This window comes from Oncorhynchus nerka, linkage group LG12 (assembly GCF_034236695.1).
Source record: "Oncorhynchus nerka isolate Pitt River linkage group LG12, Oner_Uvic_2.0, whole genome shotgun sequence".
Classification (NCBI taxonomy): Eukaryota; Metazoa; Chordata; class Actinopteri; order Salmoniformes; family Salmonidae; genus Oncorhynchus; species Oncorhynchus nerka.
Genome location: NC_088407.1, coordinates 1,507,501 through 1,522,500, shown reverse-complemented (window position 1 = coordinate 1,522,500; position 15,000 = coordinate 1,507,501). Strand labels below are relative to the sequence as shown.

General features: G+C 38.4%; 1 protein-coding gene across 2 annotated transcripts in view; it reads right to left on the bottom strand.

The window, feature by feature from the left end:
* LOC115120524 (ephrin type-B receptor 4b-like) overlaps window positions 1–15,000 on the bottom strand; it is an 87,691-nt gene that overhangs the window by 24,962 nt on the left and 47,729 nt on the right. For both annotated transcript variants that reach the window (XM_065025118.1, XM_065025119.1), the window contains exons 11-13: window positions 12,063–12,162; window positions 10,224–10,288; window positions 545–661 (exon numbers count right to left, since the gene is read on the bottom strand). In XM_065025118.1, the coding sequence (XP_064881190.1) occupies window positions 545–661; window positions 10,224–10,288; window positions 12,063–12,162 (282 nt within the window). The remainder of the gene's footprint in view (window positions 1–544; window positions 662–10,223; window positions 10,289–12,062; window positions 12,163–15,000) is intronic.

Sequence of the window (15,000 nt, the reverse complement as noted above, 5' to 3'; positions counted from 1 at the left end):
CTCTTTAGGGGTAGAGGTAGAGGTAGGAGGAGGTATAGAGGTCTAGGAGGTGAATATAGAGGTAATGACCAGCTCTAATAACCTCCTCTCTTTAGGGGTAGAGGTAGAGGTAGGAGGAGGTATAGAGGTCTAGGAGGTGAATATAGAGGTACTGATCAGCTCCAATGACCTCCTCTATCTTGACGAAGAACACATCTATCTCTTTAGGGGTAGAGGTAGAGGTAGGAGGAGGTATAGAGAAATACACAGAGAGGTATAGACCAGCTCCAATGACCTCCTCTCTTTAGGGGTAGTGGTAGGAGGTAGAAGGAGGTACTGACCAGCTCCAATGACCTCCTCTATCTAGATGAAGAACACGTCTATCTTTTTAGGGGTAGAGGTAGAGGTAGGAGGAGGTATAGAGGTCTAGGACGTGAATATAGAGGTACTGACCAGCTCCAATGACCTCCTCTATCTTGACGAAGAACACGTCTATCTCTTTAGGGGTAGAGGTAGAGGTAGGAGGAGGTATAGAGGTCTAGGAGGTGAATATAGAGGTACTGACCAGCTCCAATGACCTCCTCTATCTTGACGAAGGACACGTCTATCTCTTTAGCGAAGTCTCTAACCGCCTCGTTGGGATCTTCGTAGGTGAAAGGGTCGATGTACACCTTCATACCTGCTAACAGATACCATGGTAACAACAACGTTAATTTACAACAAGCAACAAATAGCATGGTAGGTAGTAGTGTTGTAGTGTACTATAGTAAATATGTAGGTAGTAGTGTTGTGTACTATAGTAAATATGTAGGTAGTAGTGTTGTAGTGTTGTGTACTATAGTAAATATGTAGGTAGTAGTGTTGTAGTGTACTATAGTAAATATGTAGGTAGTAGTGTTGTGTACTATAGTATGTATGTAGGTAGTAGTGTTGTGTACTATAGTATGTATGTAGGTAGTAGTGTTGTGTACTATAGTGTTGGTAGTAATGTTGTGTACTATAGTAAATATGTAGGTAGTAGTGTTGTGTACTATAGTATGTATGTAGGTAGTAGTGTTGTGTACTATAGTGTTGGTAGTAGTGTTGTGTACTATAGTGTTGGTAGTAATGTTGTGTACTATAGTGTTGGTAGTAATGTTGTGTACTATAGTATGTATGTAGGTAGTAGTGTTGTGTACTATAGTATGTATGTAGGTAGTAATGTTGTGTACTATAGTATGTAGGTAGTAGTGTTGTGTACTATAGTGTTGGTAGTAGTGTTGTGTACTATAGTATGTATGTAGGTAGTAGTGTTGTGTACTATAGTATGTATGTAGGTAGTAATGTTGTGTACTATAGTATGTAGGTAGTAGTGTTGTGTACTATAGTGTTGGTAGTAATGTTGTGTACTATAGTATGTATGTAGGTAGTAATGTTGTGTACTATAGTATGTATGTAGGTAGTAATGTTGTGTACTATAGTATGTAGGTAGTAGTGTTGTGTACTATAGTATGTATGTAGGTAGTAATGTTGTGTACTATAGTATGTATGTAGGTAGTAGTGTTGTGTACTATAGTAAATATGTAGGTAGTAGTGTTGTGTACTATAGTATGTAGGTAGTAGTGTTGTGTACTATAGTAAATATGTAGGTAGTAGTGTTGTGTACTATAGTAAATATGCAGGTAGTAGTGTTGTGTACTATAGTAAATATGTTGGTAGTAATGTTGTGTACTATAGTATGTATGTTGGTAGTAATGTTGTGTACTATAGTATGTATGTAGTAGTGTTGTGTATGTAGTAGTGTTGTGTACTATAGTGTGTATGTTGGTAGTAATGTTGTGTACTATAGTAAGTATGTAGGAAGTAATGTTGTGTACTATAGTAAATATGTAGGTAGTAGTGTTGTGTACTATAGTGTTGGTAGTAATGTTGTGTACTATAGTATGTATGTAGGTAGTAATGTTGTGTACTATAGTATGTATGTAGGTAGTAATGTTGTGTACTATAGTATGTAGGTAGTAGTGTTGTGTACTATAGTATGTATGTAGGTAGTAATGTTGTGTACTATAGTATGTAGGTAGTAGTGTTGTGTACTATAGTATGTATGTAGGTAGTAATGTTGTGTACTATAGTGTGTATGTAGGTAGTAATGTTGTGTACTATAGTATGTATGTAGGTAGTAGTGGTGTGTACTATAGTGTTGGTAGTAATGTTGTGTACTATAGTAAATATGTAGGTAGTAATGTTGTGTACTATAGTATGTATGTAGGTAGTAGTGTTGTGTACTATAGTATGTAGGTAGTAGTGTTGTGTACTATAGTATGTATGTAGGTAGTAATGTTGTGTACTATAGTATGTAGGTAGTAGTGTTGTGTACTATAGTATGTATGTAGGTAGTAATGTTGTGTACTATAGTATGTATGTAGGTAGTAATGTTGTGTACTATAGTGTGTATGTAGGTAGTAATGTTGTGTACTATAGTATGTAGGTAGTAGTGTTGTGTACTATAGTATGTATGTAGGTAGTAATGTTGTGTACTATAGTATGTAGGTAGTAGTGTTGTGTACTATAGTATGTATGTAGGTAGTAATGTTGTGTACTATAGTGTTGGTAGTAATGTTGTGTACTATAGTAAGTATGTTGGTAGTAATGTTGTGTACTATAGTAAATATGTAGGTAGTAGTGTTGTGTACTATAGTAAATATGTAGGTAGTAGTGTTGTGTACTATAGTAAATATGCAGGTAGTAGTGTTGTAGTGTACTATAGTAAATATGTAGGTAGTAGTGTTGTGTACTATAGTAAGTATGTTGGTAGTAATGTTGTGTACTATAGTAAATATGTAGGTAGTAATGTTGTGTACTATAGTAAGTATGTTGGTAGTAATGTTGTGTACTATAGTAAGTATGTTGGTAGTAATGTTGTGTACTATAGTATGTATGTAGTAGTGTTGTGTATGTAGTAGTGTTGTGTACTATAGTGTGTATGTTGGTAGTAATGTTGTGTACTATAGTAAGTATGTAGGAAGTAGTGTTGTGTACTATACTAAGTATGTTGGTAGTAATGTTGTGTGCTACAGTATGTATGTAGTAGTGTTGTGTACTATAGTATGTATGTAGGTAGTAGTGTTGTGTACTATAGTATGTATGTTGGTAGTAGTGTTGTGTACTATAGTAAGTATGTTGGTAGTAATGTTGTGTACTATAGTAAGTATGCTGGTAGTAGTGTTGTGTACTATAGTAAATATGCAGGTAGTAGTGTTGTAGTGTACTATAGTAAATATGCAGGTAGTAGTGGTGTGTGCTACAGTATGTATGTAGGTAGTAGTGTTGTGTACTATAGTATGTATGTTGGTAGTAGTGTTGTGTACTATAGTATGTATGTAGGTAGTAGTGTTGTAGTGTTGTGTACTATAGTATGTATGTTGGTAGTAATGTTGTGTACTATAGTATGTTGGTAGTAATGTTGTGTACTATAGTGTTGGTAGTAATGTTGTGTACTATAGTATGTATGTTGGTAGTAGTGTTGTGTACTATAGTGTTGGTAGTAATGTTGTGTACTATAGTATGTAGGTAGTAGTGTTGTAGTGTTGTGTACTATAATGTTGGTAGTAATGTTGTGTACTATAGTATGTATGTTGGTAGTAATGTTGTGTACTATAGTATGTATGTAGGTAGTAGTGTTGTGTACTATAGTATGTATGTTGGTAGTAATGTTGTAGTGTTGTGTACTATAGTATGTATGTTGGTAGTAATGTTGTGTACTATAGTATGTTGGTAGTAATGTTGTGTACTATAGTATGTTGGTAGTAATGTTGTGTACTATAGTATGTTGGTAGTAATGTTGTGTACTATAGTATGTAGGTAGTAGTGTTGTAGTGTTGTGTACTATAGTATGTAGGTAGTAGTGTTGTGTACTATAGTATGTATGTAGGTAGTAGTGTTGTGTACTATAGTATGTACGTAGGTAGTAGTGTTGTGTACTATAGTTGTGTACTATAGTAAATATGTAGGTAGTAGTGTTGTGTACTATAGTATGTAGGTAGTAATGTTGTGTACTATAGTATGTAGGTAGTAGTGTTGTGTACTATAGTATGTAGGTAGTAGTGTTGTGTACTATAGTATGTAGGTAGTAATGTTGTGTACTATAGTGTGTAGGTAGTAGTGTTGTAGTGTTGTGTACTATAGTATGTATGTAGGTAGTAGTGTTGTAGTGTTGTGTACTATAGTATGTATGTAGGTAGTAGTGTTGTAATGTTGTGTACTATAGTATGTATGTTGGTAGTAATGTTGTGTACTATAGTATGTATGTAGGTAGTAGTGTTGTAGTGTTGTGTACTACAGTGTGTATGTTGGTAGTAGTGTTGTGTACTATAGTATGTATGTAGGTAGTAGTGTTGTGTACTATAGTAAGTATGTAGGTAGTAGTGTTGTGTACTATAGTAAGTATGTAGGTAGTAGTGTTGTGTACTATAGTGTTGGTAGTAATGTTGTGTACTATAATGTTGGTAGTAATGTTGTGTACTATAGTATGTATGTTGGTAGTAATGTTGTGTACTATAGTATGTATGTAGGTAGTAATGTTGTGTACTATAGTATGTAGGTAGGTAGTAATGTTGTGTACTACAGTGTTGGTAGTAATGTTGTGTACTATAGTATGTATGTAGGTAGTAGTGTTGTGTACTATAGTATGTATGTAGGTAGTAATGTTGTGTACTATAGTATGTATGTAGTAGGTAGTAATGTTGTGTACTATAGTATGTATGTAGGTAGTAGTGTTGTGTACTATAGTGTTGGTAGTAATGTTGTGTACTATAGTATGTATGTAGGTAGTAATGTTGTGTACTACAGTGTTGGTAGTAATGTTGTGTACTATAGTATGTATGTAGGTAGTAATGTTGTGTACTACAGTGTTGGTAGTAATGTTGTGTACTATAGTATGTATGTAGGTAGTAATGTTGTGTACTACAGTGTTGGTAGTAATGTTGTGTACTATAGTATGTATGTAGGTAGTAGTGTTGTGTACTATAGTATGCAGGTAGTAATGTTGTGTACTATAGTATGTATGTAGGTAGTAGTGGTGTGTACTATAGTGTTGGTAGTAATGTTGTGTACTATAGTAAATATGTAGGTAGTAATGTTGTGTACTATAGTATGTATGTAGGTAGTAGTGTTGTGTACTATAGTATGTAGGTAGTAGTGTTGTGTACTATGTATGTGTACAATGTTGTGTACTATAGTATGTAGGTAGTAGTGTTGTGTACTATAGTATGTATGTATGTAGTAATGTTGTGTACTATAGTATGTATGTAGGTAGTAATGTTGTGTACTATAGTGTGTATGTAGGTAGTAATGTTGTGTACTATAGTATGTATGTAGGTAGTAATGTTGTGTACTATAGTATGTAGGTAGTAGTGTTGTGTACTATAGTATGTATGTAGGTAGTAATGTTGTGTACTATAGTGTTGGTAGTAATGTTGTGTACTATAGTAAGTATGTTGGTAGTAATGTTGTGTACTATAGTAAATATGTAGGTAGTAGTGTTGTGTACTATAGTAAATATGTAGGTAGTAGTGTTGTGTACTATAGTAAATATGCAGGTAGTAGTGTTGTAGTGTACTATAGTAAATATGTAGGTAGTAGTGTTGTGTACTATAGTAAGTATGTTGGTAGTAATGTTGTGTACTATAGTAAATATGTAGGTAGTAATGTTGTGTACTATAGTAAGTATGTTGGTAGTAATGTTGTGTACTATAGTAAGTATGTTGGTAGTAATGTTGTGTACTATAGTATGTATGTAGTAGTGTTGTGTACTATAGTGTGTATGTTGGTAGTAATGTTGTGTACTATAGTAAGTATGTAGGAAGTAGTGTTGTGTACTATACTAAGTATGTTGGTAGTAATGTTGTGTACTATAGTATGTATGTAGTAGTGTTGTGTACTATAGTGTGTATGTTGGTAGTAATGTTGTGTGCTACAGTATGTATGTAGTAGTGTTGTGTACTATAGTATGTATGTAGGTAGTAGTGTTGTGTACTATAGTAAGTATGTTGGTAGTAATGTTGTGTACTATAGTAAGTATGCTGGTAGTAGTGTTGTGTACTATAGTAAATATGCAGGTAGTAGTGTTGTAGTGTACTATAGTAAATATGCAGGTAGTAGTGGTGTGTGCTACAGTATGTATGTAGGTAGTAGTGTTGTGTACTATAGTATGTATGTTGGTAGTAGTGTTGTGTACTATAGTATGTACGTAGGTAGTAGTGTTGTAGTGTTGTGTACTATAGTATGTATGTTGGTAGTAATGTTGTGTACTATAGTATGTTGGTAGTAATGTTGTGTACTATAGTGTTGGTAGTAATGTTGTGTACTATAGTATGTATGTTGGTAGTAGTGTTGTGTACTATAGTGTTGGTAGTAATGTTGTGTACTATAGTATGTAGGTAGTAGTGTTGTAGTGTTGTGTACTATAATGTTGGTAGTAATGTTGTGTACTATAGTATGTATGTTGGTAGTAATGTTGTGTACTATAGTATGTATGTAGGTAGTAGTGTTGTGTACTATAGTATGTATGTAGGTAGTAGTGTTGTAGTGTACTATAGTATGTATGTAGGTAGTAGTGTTGTGTACTATAGTATGTATGTTGGTAGTAATGTTGTGTACTATAGTATGTATGTAGGTAGTAGTGTTGTGTACTATAGTATGTATGTTGGTAGTAATGTTGTAGTGTTGTGTACTATAGTATGTATGTTGGTAGTAATGTTGTGTACTATAGTATGTTGGTAGTAATGTTGTGTACTATAGTATGTTGGTAGTAATGTTGTGTACTATAGTATGTAGGTAGTAGTGTTGTAGTGTTGTGTACTATAGTATGTAGGTAGTAGTGTTGTGTACTATAGTATGTATGTAGGTAGTAGTGTTGTGTACTATAGTATGTACGTAGGTAGTAGTGTTGTGTACTATAGTATGTATGTAGGTAGTAGTGTAGTGTACTATAGTAAATATGTAGGTAGTAGTGTTGTGTACTATAGTATGTAGGTAGTAGTGTTGTGTACTATAGTATGTAGGTAGTAATGTTGTGTACTATAGTATGTATGTAGGTAGTAGTGTTGTAGTGTTGTGTACTATAGTATGTATGTAGGTAGTAGTGTTGTAGTGTTGTGTACTATAGTATGTATGTAGGTAGTAGTGTTGTAGTGTTGTGTACTACAGTGTGTATGTTGGTAGTAGTGTTGTGTACTATAGTATGTATGTAGGTAGTAGTGTTGTGTACTATAGTATGTATGTAGGTAGTAGTGTTGTAGTGTTGTGTACTATAGTATGTATGTTGGTAGTAATGTTGTGTACTATAGTATGTATGTAGGTAGTAGTGTTGTAGTGTTGTGTACTACAGTGTGTATGTTGGTAGTAGTGTTGTGTACTATAGTATGTATGTAGGTAGTAGTGTTGTGTACTATAGTAAGTATGTAGGTAGTAGTGTTGTGTACTATAGTAAGTATGTAGGTAGTAGTGTTGTGTACTATAGTGTTGGTAGTAATGTTGTGTACTATAATGTTGGTAGTAATGTTGTGTACTATAGTATGTATGTTGGTAGTAATGTTGTGTACTATAGTATGTATGTAGGTAGTAATGTTGTGTACTATAGTATGTAGGTAGGTAGTAATGTTGTGTACTACAGTGTTGGTAGTAATGTTGTGTACTATAGTATGTATGTAGGTAGTAGTGTTGTGTACTATAGTATGTATGTAGGTAGTAGTGTTGTGTACTATAGTATGTATGTAGGTAGTAATGTTGTCTACTATAGTATGTATGTAGGTAGTAATGTTGTGTACTATAGTATGTATGTAGGTAGTAGTGTTGTGTACTATAGTGTTGGTAGTAATGTTGTGTACTATAGTATGTATGTAGGTAGTAATGTTGTGTACTACAGTGTTGGTAGTAATGTTGTGTACTATAGTATGTATGTAGGTAGTAATGTTGTGTACTACAGTGTTGGTAGTAATGTTGTGTACTATAGTATGTATGTAGGTAGTAATGTTGTGTACTACAGTGTTGGTAGTAATGTTGTGTACTATAGTATGTATGTAGGTAGTAGTGTTGTGTACTATAGTATGTAGGTAGTAATGTTGTGTACTATAGTATGTATGTAGGTAGTAATGTTGTGTACTATAGTGTTGGTAGTAATGTTGTGTACTATAGTATGTATGTAGGTAGTAATGTTGTGTACTATAGTGTTGGTAGTAATGTTGTGTACTATAGTGTGTATGTTGGTAGTAATGTTGTGTACTATAGTGTTGGTAGTAGTGTTGTGTACTATAGTATGTATGTAGGTAGTAGTGTTGTAGTGTTGTGTACTATAGTATGTAGGTAGTAGTGTTGTGTACTATAGTAAATATGTAGGTAGTAGTGGTGTGTACTATAGTGTTGGTAGTAATGTTGTGTACTATAGTGTGTATGTTGGTAGTAATGTTGTGTACTATAGTGTTGGTAGTAGTGTTGTGTACTATAGTATGTATGTAGGTAGTAATGTTGTGTACTATAGTGTTGGTAGTAGTGTTGTGTACTATAGTGTTGGTAGTAATGTTGTGTACTATAGTGTTGGTAGTAATGTTGTGTACTATAGTATGTATGTAGGTAGTAGTGTTGTGTACTATAGTGTGTATGTAGGTAGTAATGTTGTGTACTACAGTGTTGGTAGTAATGTTGTGTACTACAGTGTTGGTAGTAATGTTGTGTACTATAGTATGTAGGTAGTAGTGTTGTAGTGTTGTGTACTATAGTATGTAGGTAGTAGTGTTGTGTACTATAGTATGTAGGTAGTAGTGGTGTGTACTATAGTGTTGGTAGTAGTGTTGTGTACTATAGTATGTATGTAGGTAGTAGTGTTGTGTACTATAGTATGTAGGTAGTAGTGGTGTGTACTATAGTGTTGGTAGTAGTGTTGTGTACTATAGTATGTATGTAGGTAGTAGTGTTGTGTACTATAGTATGTATGTAGGTAGTAATGTTGTGTACTATAGTAAATATGTAGGTAGTAGTGGTGTGTACTATAGTGTTGGTAGTAATGTTGTGTACTATAGTATGTATGTAGGTAGTAGTGTTGTGTACTATAGTATGTATGTAGGTAGTAATGTTGTGTACTATAGTATGTAGGTAGTAGTGTTGTGTACTATAGTATGTATGTAGGTAGTAGTGTTGTGTACTATAGTGTTGGTAGTAGTGTTGTGTACTACAGTGTTGGTAGTAATGTTGTGTACTACAGTGTTGGTAGTAATGTTGTGTACTATAGTATGTAGGTAGTAGTGTTGTAGTGTTGTGTACTATAGTATGTAGGTAGTAGTGTTGTGTACTATAGTATGTAGGTAGTAGTGGTGTGTACTATAGTGTTGGTAGTAGTGTTGTGTACTATAGTATGTATGTAGGTAGTAGTGTTGTGTACTATAGTATGTAGGTAGTAGTGGTGTGTACTATAGTGTTGGTAGTAGTGTTGTGTACTATAGTATGTATGTAGGTAGTAGTGTTGTGTACTATAGTATGTATGTAGGTAGTAATGTTGTGTACTATAGTATGTTGGTAGTAGTGTTGTGTACTATAGTATGTATGTAGGTAGTAGTGTTGTGTACTATAGTATGTATGTAGGTAGTAATGTTGTGTACTATAGTATGTATGTAGGTAGTAGTGGTGTGTACTATAGTGTCGGTAGTAATGTTGTGTACTATAGTATGTATGTAGGTAGTAGTGTTGTGTACTATAGTGTTGGTAGTAGTGTTGTGTACTATAGTATGTATGTAGGTAGTAATGTTGTGTACTACAGTGTTGGTAGTAGTGTTGTGTACTATAGTGTTGGTAGTAGTGTTGTGTACTATAGTGTTGGTAGTAGTGTTGTGTACTATAGTAAATATGTAGGTAGTAGTGGTGTGTACTATAGTGTTGGTAGTAATGTTGTGTACTATAGTATGTATGTAGGTAGTAATGTTGTGTACTATAGTATGTATGTAGGTAGTAGTGTTGTGTACTATAGTATGTATGTAGGTAGTAGTGGTGTGTACTATAGTATGTATGTAGGTAGTAGTGTTGTGTACTATAGTGTTGGTAGTAATGTTGTGTACTATGGTATGTAGGTAGTAGTGTTGTGTACTATAGTATGTATGTAGGTAGTAATGTTGTGTACTATAGTATGTATGTAGGTAGTAGTGTTGTGTACTATAGTGTTGGTAGTAATGTTGTGTACTATAGTATGTATGTAGGTAGTAGTGTTGTGTACTCCTCACTCTGTCTCATCAGGTACTGTCCATTCTGATCATTCATCTCTATATCCTTCACACACAGGTGTTTACTAAGGAGAGAGATAAACAAACATAAATAAAGTGACAGGGGACGAGAAATGTTGTTGAGTAATGTTCTCTTCACTCTTCCCCTTCCTCTTCTCTTCCCCCTTCGAGAAATGTTGTTGAGTAATGTTCTCTTCACTTCTCCCCCTTCCTCTTCTCTTCCCCCTTCAATTCCATCACACCACCAAAGACTCCATCTCTCTGTCTGTCCATCACACTGCCAAAGACTCCCTCTCTCTGTCTGTCCATCACACTGCCAAAGACTCCATCTCTCTGTCTGTCCATCACACTGCCAAAGACTCCATCTCTCTGTCTGTCCATCACACCACCAAAGACTCCCTCTCTCTGTCTCCTGTCTGTCCATCACACTGCCAAAGACTCCATCTCTCTGTCTCCTGTCTGTCCATCACACTGCCAAAGACTCCCTCTCTCTGTCTGTCCATCACACTGCCAAAGACTCCCTCTCTCTGTCTGTCCATCACACTGCCAAAGACTCCATCTCTCTGTCTGTCCATCACACTGCCAAAGACTCCCTCTCTCTGTCTGTCCATCACACTGCCAAAGACTCCCTCTCTCTGTCTGTCCATCACACTGCCAAAGACTCCATCTCTCTGTCTGTCCATCACACTGCCAAAGACTCCCTCTCTCTGTCTGTCCATCACACTGCCAAAGACTCCCTCTCTCTGTCTCTCTGTCTGCCCATCACACTGCCAAAGACTCCATCTCTCTGTCTCCTGTCTGTCCATCACACTGCCAAAGACTCCATCTCTCTGTCTGTCCATCACACTGCCAAAGACTCCATCTCTCTGTCTGTCCATCACACTGCCAAAGACTCCCTCTCTCTGTCTGTCCATCACACTGCCAAAGACTCCATCTCTCTGTCTGTCCATCACACTGCCAAAGACTCCCTCTCTCTGTCTGTCCATCACACTGCCAAAGACTCCAGCTCTCTGTCTGTCCATCACACTGCCAAAGACTCCATCTCTCTGTCTGTCCATCACACTGCCAAAGACTCCCTCTCTCTGTCTGTCCATCACACTGCCAAAGACTCCAGCTCTCTGTCTGTCCATCACACTGCCAAAGACTCCATCTCTCTGTCTGTCCATCACACTGCCAAAGACTCCATCTCTCTCTTTGTTCACTCATTTTTCTCTGTGTTCTTTGCTCTCCTTCATGTCCTCCTCTCCTCCTCCTATCTGGCATCCTAAAAATAGATAGGGGTCCACCCTGTACTTCTGGAGTGTCTGTGACACTGAGGTCGGGACTATTGTTCCACCGGGCCGTCCTGTAGAGAGAGACCTGGGCGGGTGTATCCTGTCGCACACGCACACACACACACACACACACACACACACACACACACACACACACACACACACACACACATTCCTCTCTTTGCCTTTCTAACAGTATTTCCTGACACACTGTCTATCTCTCCACCCTCTGCCTCCCCCGTCTCCTCTCCCCCTTCCTCTCCTTTTCTCTTCTCTCTTCCTCCCTCTTCCTCTCCTCTTCCTCTTCACAACTCTCCTCAAACTCTTTTCAACTGTCCTCGAGCTTTCCTCTTCTCTCCTCTACTCTCCTCTTCTCTCCTCTTCTCTTCCTGTCCTCCTCTTCTCTCCTCTTCTCTCCTCCTCTCTCCTCTTCCACTTCACAACTCTCCTCAAACTCTTTTCAACTCTCCACTCCTCTCGTCTCCTGTCGTCTCCTCTCGTCTCCTCTCCTCTCCTCTTCCTGTCCGCTTCTCTCCTCTTACTCCCCTCCTCCTTTCTCTCTTACCAGTAGCAGTATCCAGCAATGATCACCGCGGTAATAAGGAGGAGTATCCCCATGGCAACCAGAACGCCTGTCACCATCAGCTGAGAGTGGGCCTCTACCTCTGGAGAGATAGACGTGGCGAGAGAGATTATAGAGAGTGAGAGATAGAGAGAGCGATGGAGGGATGAGAGAGAGAATATTTAAAGTATATTTAAAGTATTGTTGGATTCTAGCATGAAATAAATGTTATACTAGAAGTTAATGGTTACATGTATGAGGACTGTATATAGTGGGGTCAATGGAGGTTGGATAGCTGTGGATTAGTGAGGAATGTATATAGTGGGGTCAATGGAGGTTGGATAGCAGTGGATTAGTGAGGACTGTATATAGTGGGGTCAATGGAGGTTGGATAGCAGTGGATTAGTGAGGAATGTATATAGTGGGGTCAATGGAGGTTGGATAGCTGTGGATTAGTGAGGACTGTATATAGTGGGGTCAATGGAGGTTGGATAGCAGTGGATTAGTGAGGACTGTATATAGTGGGGTCAATGGAGGTTGGATAGCAGTGGATTAGTGAGGACTGTATATAGTGGGGTCAATGGAGGTTGGATAGCAGTGGATTAGTGAGGAATGTATATAGTGGGGTCAATGGAGGTTGGATAGCTGTGGATTAGTGAGGACTGTATATAGTGGGGTCAATGGAGGTTGGATAGCAGTGGATTAGTGAGGACTGTATATAGTGGGGTCAATGGAGTTGGATAGCAGTGGATCAATGGAGGAGGTTGGATAGCAGTGGATTAGTGAGGAATGTATATAGTGGGGTCAATGGAGGTTGGATAGCAGTGGATTAGTGAGGAATGTATATAGTGGGGTCAATGGAGGTTGGATAGCAGTGGATTAGTGAGGAATGTATATAGTGGGGTCAATGGAGGTTGGATAGCAGTGGATTAGTGAGGACTGTGGATTAGATGAGGAGGACTGTATATAGTGGGGTCAATGGAGGTTGGATAGCAGTGGATTAGTGAGGAATGTATATAGTGGGGTCAATGGAGGTTGGATAGCAGTGGATTAGTGAGGAATGTATATAGTGGGGTCAATGGAGGTTGGATAGCATGGAGGTTGGAGGTTGGATAGCTGTGGATTAGTGAGGACTGTATATAGTGGGGTCAATGGAGGTTGGATAGCTGTGGATTAGTGAGGACTGTATATAGTGGGGTCAATGGAGGTTGGATAGCTGTGGATTAGTGAGGACTGAGGACTGTGGAGGTATAGCTGGTCTGTAATAGTGGAGTCAATGGAGGTTGGATAGCTGTGGATTAGTGAGGACTGTATATAGTGGGGTCAATGGAGGTTGGATAGCTGTGGATTAGTGAGGAATGTATATAGTGGGGTCAATGGAGGTTGGATAGCAGTGGATTAGTGAGGACTGTATATAGTGGGGTCAATGGAGGTTGGATAGCTGTGGATTAGTGAGGACTGTATATGGTCAATGGAGGTTGGATAGCTGTGGATTAGTGAGGAATGTATATGGTCAATGGAGGTTGGATAGCTGTGGATTAGGAGGAATCAAATGGAGGTTGGATAGCAGTGGATTAGTGAGGACTGTATATAGTGGGGTCAATGGAGGTTGGATAGCTGTGGATTAGTGAGGAATGTATATAGTGGGGTCAATGGAGGTTGGATAGCTGTGGATTAGTGAGGACTGTATATGGTCAATGGAGGTTGGATAGCTGTGGATTAGTGAGGAATGTATATGGTCAATGGAGGTTGGATAGCAGTGGATTAGTGAGGACTGTGGGCCGAGGTCAGGTCAGGTCAGGTCACTGATACGGGTGGATAGCTGTGGATTAGTGAGGACTGTGGGCCGAGGTCAGGTCGGGTCAGGTCAGGTCACTGATACGGGTGGATAGCTGTGGATTAGTGAGGACTGTGGGCCGAGGTCAGGTCAGGTCAGGTCAGGTCACTGATACGGGTGGATAGCTGTGGATTAGTGAGGAATGTATATGGTCAATGGAGGTTGGATAGCAGTGGATTAGTGAGGACTGTGGGCCGAGGTCAGGTCAGGTCAGGTCACTGATACGGGTGGATAGCTGTGGATTAGTGAGGACTGTGGGCCGAGGTCAGGTCAGGTCAGGTCAGGTCACTGATACGGGTGGATAGCTGTGGATTAGTGAGGACTGTGGGCCGAGGTCAGATCAGGTCAGGTCAGGTGAAGTGAGGAGGAGCAGTTTTTTTTTAACTTTCTGCCTAGCAACAGAGATGTATTGGCTGTCTAGATGTGCGAGGAGGAAACTCCGCCTAATAGGAGGCTATAAATACTGCTGCTGGAAACTTTGTCTGTGCAGCTGTTTGACAAAGAGGTGAAGAAACCTGACTAATGTATTTATATAGCCCTATTAGACCAGGTCAGGGGTCAGGGGTTAGGGGTCAGTAGAAACCTGGGCTTTGACTAATGTATTTATATAGCCCAATTAGACCAGGTCAGGGGTCAGTAGAAACCTGGGCTTTGACTAATGTATTTATATAGCCCTATTAGACCAGGTCAGGGGTCAGGGGTTAGGGGTCAGTAGAAACCTGGGCTTTGACTAATGTATTTATATAGCCCAATTAGACCAGGTCAGGGGTCAGGGGTTAGGGGTCAGTAGAAACCTGGGCTTTGACTAATGTATTTATATAGCCCTATTAGACCGGGTCAGGGGTCAGGGGTTATGGGTCAGTAGAAACCTGGGCTTTGACTAATGTATTTATATAGCCCTACTGGACCGGGTCAGGGGTTATGGGTCAGGGGTCAGTAGAAACCTGGGCTTTGACTAATGTATTTATATAGCCCTATTAGACCGGGTCAGGGGTCAGTAGAAACCTGGGCTTTGACTAATGTATTTATATAGCCCTACTGGACCGGGTCAGGGGTCAGGGGTCAGTAGAAACCTGGGCTTTGACTAATGTATTTATATAGCCC